The sequence below is a fragment of the Garra rufa genome, chromosome 11 (assembly GCF_049309525.1).
Source record: "Garra rufa chromosome 11, GarRuf1.0, whole genome shotgun sequence".
NCBI classification, from domain to species: Eukaryota; Metazoa; Chordata; class Actinopteri; order Cypriniformes; family Cyprinidae; genus Garra; species Garra rufa.
The window spans coordinates 6,591,751-6,598,559 of NC_133371.1; the positions used below are offsets into that span (position 1 = coordinate 6,591,751).

General features: G+C 37.4%; 1 protein-coding gene across 1 annotated transcript; it reads left to right on the forward strand.

Moving 5' to 3' along the window:
• Nucleotides 1-5,178: 5,178 nt before the first annotated feature.
• On the forward strand, nt 5,179-6,464 carry LOC141345985 (uncharacterized). Its single transcript, XM_073850900.1, has one exon. It carries the CDS (start codon nt 5,221-5,223, stop codon nt 6,364-6,366), a length of 1,146 nt encoding a protein of 381 aa, XP_073707001.1. The 5' UTR covers nt 5,179-5,220; the 3' UTR covers nt 6,367-6,464.
• Nucleotides 6,465-6,809: the final 345 nt, after the last annotated feature.

Consider the following 6,809-nt stretch of genomic DNA (forward strand, 5'->3'; position numbering starts at 1 on the left):
AACTTTTCAAATTTCTCCAGCAGACACAGCTTGGTAGAGAGACCCAAGTAGTGCACTAAAGAAAACTTTTGTGACTTTTACAAATGAGGATGATAGAAGATCATTAGAAGTTGATCTAAGTGTTTCTTCTTCTGCTGAGCTCATGTAGCAGCACATGTTGGATCTTCTTCACATTAAGAGACAACATAAATGTGAGGATCAAGCTCTCAGATTAACTTTAGTAACAGATTGTACTTACAGAGTGGTCAAACCCATTTTAGGCTGGAGGTCAGATGTCCTGTTTACTTTTTTTATACTCTGTTACATCTCATGTTAACCATACAAACTCTAGTGTTAATTTGCCAATAATGTTATTGTCAGGTATTATTAAATGTCGTCTTAGTCTTTTGTTAAATGTCCCTTGTTGTTTTATAAATTATATGTCGGTCCTCCTGTATCATCCAATCATTTATTTTTTAAATTTAATGTTATGATTTAAAGTAAAATTTTTAAGGCATTAAGAGGATATTTTTATTTTATTTCAGTAAAGTTTTTGAACAAATCTCCAGAATGAATGAGTGCGTTTACATGGACCCTCTTAATGCGATTATAATGAGATTTTGGCAATATTGCGAATAAACTTTTCTTCATGTAAATGCAATACTTTGATCATAATAATGCGATTAAGCTCATAATCGCAGCAATCATAATTGTATTAACATAGGTGGGGCACGCCGATTTTAATAAAATATATACAGTCATGTAAACACCTTAATCGCAGTATTGCCACTTTGACCAGAGTGCACATGTGCTTGTGACTTCCACGAATGACGTGCCACGCACCTGCAGACAGGGACGATGCTACCCAGGGGCTAGGGGGGGCTATAACCCGGTCAGAATTTTGAATAGCCCCGGTTTAGCCCCCCAAGCAGCTGAGATAGAAGAGTGCTGTCTCGTGCTGTTAGCACATATCTGTCACAGTAATCTGCCACACGCGTCATGTGAGCGCAGTTTCCTGCATTAGGCTACATTTAATCCATTACATCATCACTAAGATTGATATGTGCTGTTCGTTTAATGTTTAATTTAAGTGCAAAGTATGCCCAGTTCTGATTATGCATTCATATGAATTGTGTTAATGTAGAGGGCACAACCCAGTCTCACGTGGTGATGTCCAGTTTTGAAGTCTTTCCTTTGCATGTAAAAAGTTTTTGAATAGGCATAAAATATAGGCCCTAGCCCAGCTCTTGTCGAACAGCTTATCAGAATACTTGGTAAGAGTCTGGCCAGACTCCGACCCGAGATCATTTTTGGCCACTTCTGCCAAAACAGCTTATTTTACTACTTACTACTAGCTATTAAAATAGTTCAGTTATTGGCCAAATGGCAATGTAATTATATTTTGTTTCAGTTTTTTATTAAGTTAATTTAGAAAAACGTTTGGAGCATTTTTTTTTCTGTTAAATATACGTTTTTTTTTTTTTATTAGATTTTTAACGACAGTTTTTTTTAACTGCCAGTGGCAGACTGTGAGTTGATATGCTTGATCTATTTAGCCTTTTTAAAATCATCACAACTTTCCAAAAATAAAATCTATAGATATTAAACAGTTCAAGCATATCAAAATGTTAGTTTAAACGTTTAACCTATATGTGCGCTGTAAGACTCATATCCTATCATTTGTGCGGAGAGTGGAGGCTAACGCGCTTGCATTGCAAACATCTTAAAATACGCCAACTTTTTTGCTCGTAAAGGTAAGATCCAATACATTATTCGTAACTGTAAAGGGTCTACGTTTATTTGTTTGCACTCACAAACAATATCTACTTTTACTTTAAAGAAAACAAAGAGGATGGGCTGTCTTGGTCAGGAACAGGAATCTTTAGGCAATCTTTAGCCTTTTATGTGCGCTTGTTAGCTGATTTGCGGAACTCTTGAAAATGCGCTGAAGGCGTGCTCTCTGCTGCCCGTTGGGCTCGGGCTGGAATGCAGGGCTCTGGTCACTTGTATTAATACTTCTGTTAAATGTGGTGTGTACCAGAGCTGATTTTCTTTAAAAAAAACACACACAATTTCTTCATTAAAGGGATAGTTCACCCAAAAATGAAAATTTGATGTTTATCTGCTTACCCCCAATGCATCCAAGATGTAGGTGACTTAGTTTCCTCAGAAAAATACAAACCGGTGCAGTCGGCCAGCCTTATCATGTACGTGGATGGGCACCAGACCTTTAAAAGTAAACAAAAACATGCACAGAAAAATCCAAATTATATCTCGTGATGATACATTGATGTCCTAAGACACGAAACGATCGGTTTTTGCGAGAAACTGAACAGTATTTATATCATTTTTTACCTTTGATACACAGCCACGTCAATCTGTCATGAGCACGAGTTTGGCATCAGTCACGTCACATGTGCACGCACTTCTGGCGTAGAATACGCAAACGCCGGAAGCGATCTGTCGCATGAATACGACACTCATTGTTTCCACACTGCACAAAGATTGTGGGTTTAGCAGCTATTCAAAATGGTAATTACTTGCGCGGATCCTGATTGTTTAAACGGATTTAAAGCTAAAAGATTAAGTTTGCTTGCACAAACGCATCCGGGACTTTTCACTGATTTTCCCTTACGGCGTTTGCGTATCCTACGCCCGAGCGCTACACATGTGACGTGACTGATGCCAAACTCGTGCTCATGACAGATGGACATGGCTGTGTATCAAAGGTAAAAAATTATGTAAATACTGTTCAGTTTCGTGTCTTAGGACATCAATGTATCGTCACGAGCCGCAGGGTGTAATTTGGATTTGTCTGTGTGTGTTTTTGTTTACTTTTAAAGGTCTGGTGCCCATCCACGTACATGATAAGGCTGGCCGACTGCACCGGTTTTCATTAAAAATCTTCGTTTGTATTTTTCTGAGGAAACTAAGTCACCTACATCTTGGATGCATTGGGGGTAAGCAGATAAACATCAAATTTTCATTTTGGGGTGAACTATCCCTTTTAAGTAACTTTGACGTCATGAATATCGATTATTTTCTTAGCACCCCCACATATTGGTCTAGCCCCCCGTTAGCCTCGTTAGAGAAAATATTCTGGTGCCGTGCCTGCCTGCAGATTAGAAACCATGGCGGCGAAGAAGGCAACACACTGAGTTTATGCTGTGGACATTGCACGACATGAACATAATGCAAAGAATAATTTCATGGTAATTCCATGTAAACCAGAGTGAAGAGTTTTGCTCCTGACATGTAAACATCATAATGCGATTTACTCCTTACTCTGATTATTGGAAATAATCGCATTATTCGTGCGCATGTAAACATAGGCAATGACTTAAAGAAAAATACATTTTAACAGCCCCTTTTTTGCTGCCTACTAGCGCAACAATGTAATCTATAAATCTTTATTTGAAGTGTCAAATAACTTTCAAATGGTGATTTTCTTCTATTATACCATACATACCAAAGTTTATATCCAAACTAAAAACGTTTATCCCAGTACTGTGATTATTTGATTCACACAGTTGTCAAAGGTTGAGGAATGAAACAGATAAATCATTGTAGTTTAGTAATAGAATCAACATTGGTGTTCGAATCATGTTCGAGATCTTTAACAATCTGTTAGATTAAAGTGCTTTGTCATGTTGGTGGTGACACCCCTCTTGTAACAAGATAATCTTAGATTAGCAAGCAAGGTCCTGGCAGATCGCACACAGGAAATGATAGGTTTCGATTTACAGCAAGTGTCCGATTTCTGGCCTTAAGAATCCGATTCTGAATTTGGAGAGTAAATGATTTTTTTGTAAATGTAGTTTCAGTTATTCCTAAATGTATTTTTCTTAAATTTAAAATAAATTGTAGTACAACAGTTGCTGGTGAATTATGAATTGTTTGTGAAAACAATCATGCACTGATTTCACACAAATTTGTGCATACTCTTGATTACCCAGATAGCACACATACGTCTGTTAAAGATCTCTTGATCTGGAAAGCATCTGCTGTGTACAAACATCTGTAAGATGTCAGTTTTACAAATCTAATTCATAAACATTTTGATACATTTAATAGATGACCATTTGACATGTGATAGGAAATGTCCAATAGACGTATTGCAGATGAGCAAACTACATCTTGGAGATGTCTTGTAGATGTAAATGCAGACATTATATAGATGTCTCTGAGATGTATGTGTATCAGGGTGTGGAATGGGACCCACCATCTATCAGGGGAAACATAAAGAAGCATAAAGAGAAGAGGATGTAATATTGAGCCCTGTCACTCCATAATTGTGTTTGATGAGATGTCTACTCATTTATACAAAGCAAAGTGGTAGTGGTCAGATACACTCAATGCTAATAATGGCATGAAACCATGCCAAAAAAAATTCAAACTGTCTAAGAGAATGATCTATTTTGAGATCTGTCGATAATTAACCAGTTCTTCTGAGTCAAGCATCTCCTTAAAGCAGTAATTCACTTCCAGAACAAAGATTTACAGATAATGTACTCACCCCTTCTCATGCAAGATATTAATGTCTTTCTTTCTTCAGTTGTAAAGAAATTAAGGTTTTGAGGAAAACTTTTCAGGATTTCTTTCCATATAATGGATATGTATGGTGCCCCTGAATTTGAACTTCCAAAATGCAGTTTAAATGCGGCTTAAAAGGGCTCTAAACAATCCCAGGCTAAGGTAGAAGGGTCTTATCTAGTGAAACAATGAGTTATTTTCTAAAAATTACTTTTTAACCACAAAATGCAAATATTGGTCTAGCTCTGCGTGAACACTGTGTATTCCTGTTTAGCAAACAATTAGAGTATGTTGAAAAACTTACATCTCATTTTTCTCCTCCACTTTCAAAATCGTCCTACATCACCGTTTTACCCTTTTTATTGTAAATTGAAAAGAAAGAAAGAAAGAAAGAATGTGAATATGATTGGTTTTGATGTTTACATGTATGAATGTGATGTTTTGCTTTGTGTCATTAAAAAATTGTTTTGATCTCTTTTTGCGTTAGACCTGATGCTTCTAAAAAAGGAGAGTGAAGAGCTGAATGAATCCAAAGACAACATTCAGTATGAGAAACATCTTGATTTCATAACTGAAGTGAACTTTGGTTCCTCACAGACTGAAAAGACTACACACAAAATAGTTCAAAAGACATGGTTTGGAAGTCTTTTTTTTATCTGCCAACAATGTGGAATTATTTACAATACAAAAGCAAGCTTTGAAATCCATATGAGGATTCACACTGGAGAAAAGCCGTACGCCTGCCAACAAGGTGGAAATAGTTTCTCTAAAAAAGAAAACCTTAAAGCACACAAGAGAATTCACACTGGAGAGAAGCCTTTCACCTGCCAACAATGTGGAAAAAGTTTCGTTTCGAAAGCAGTCTTTCAAGGACACATGAGAATTCATGCTGGAGAAAAGTCTTACACCTGCGAACTGTGTGGAAATAGTTTCCTACGAAAAGGAGACCTTGAAAGCCACATAAAAATTCACACTGGAGAGAAGCCCTTCACATGCCCTCAATGTGGAAGGGGTTTAACATGCAAACAAACTCTTAATGCCCACATAAGAACTCACACAGGAGAGAAGCCTTACACCTGCCAAGAATGTGGAAAAAGTTTCGTTAAAAAAACAGACTTTCAAAGGCACATGAGAATTCACACAGGGGAGAAGCCTTATACCTGCCCTGAGTGTGGAAAGAGTTTCACTCATCAAGGAAACCTTAAAGTCCACATAAGAATTCACACTGGAGAGAAACCTTATACCTGCCAACAGTGTGGAAATAGTTTCCTTCGAAAAGGAGACCTTGAAAGCCACATGAAAATTCACAATGGAGAGAAGCCCTTCACATGCCCTCAGTGTGGAAGGAGTTTTAAACGTAAACAAGATCTTAATGGCCACATAAGAACTCACACAGGAGAGAAGCCTTACACCTGCCAACAATGTGGAAAAAGTTTCTCTGTAAAAGTAAACCTTGAAGCCCACAAGAAAATCCACTCTGGTGACAAGCCTCACACCTGCCAAGAATGTGGAAAAAGTTTCTTAAAAAAAACAGACTGTCGAAGGCACATGAGAATTCACACAGGGGAGAAGCCTTTTACCTGTCAACAGTGTGGAAAGAGTTTCACTCATCAAGGAAACCTTAAAGTACACAGGAGAATTCACACTGGAGAGAAGCCTTACACCTGCCAAGAATGTGGAAAAAGTTTCTCTGTAAAAGTAAACCTTGAAGCCCACAAGAAAATCCACTCTGGTGACAAGCCTCACACCTGCCAAGAATGTGGAAAAAGTTTCGTAAAAAAAACAGACTGTCGAAGGCACATGAGAATTCACACAGGAGAGAAGCCTTTTACCTGCTTACAGTTACAGATGTAAAAAAGAATTAATTGTGCCATCACTGTGGAAAAACAGATATAGCAAACCTTGAAATTCACGTAAGAATTTACAGTGAAGAGAAGTATTTCACATCAGTGGCGAGCGGTGACTTTTCTTTTTAACTGGGTATGCTAAGTTAATAAATAAATCATGGATTCAATCATCATTCATTCAAGGGATTTGTTCACAAATGCTGATTCATGCAGTAAATCTTGAGTGAGCCATTGAATCATTCATTTAAAAATTTCATGCGATTTTGTTTGGTGTCTGTATTATCGTTAGAATTGTGATAGAACCACAATCTCCATTAAAAAAACCTTCAGTTTATCCGGAATCATGCCGCTCTATTTTTCACAAAACTCTCAAACGAGTCCACTTTTTATGTAGCCTGCTGAGTTTTGTTAATGATATTCAGCTGCATCTGAATGTTTTGCAAAAAGAGA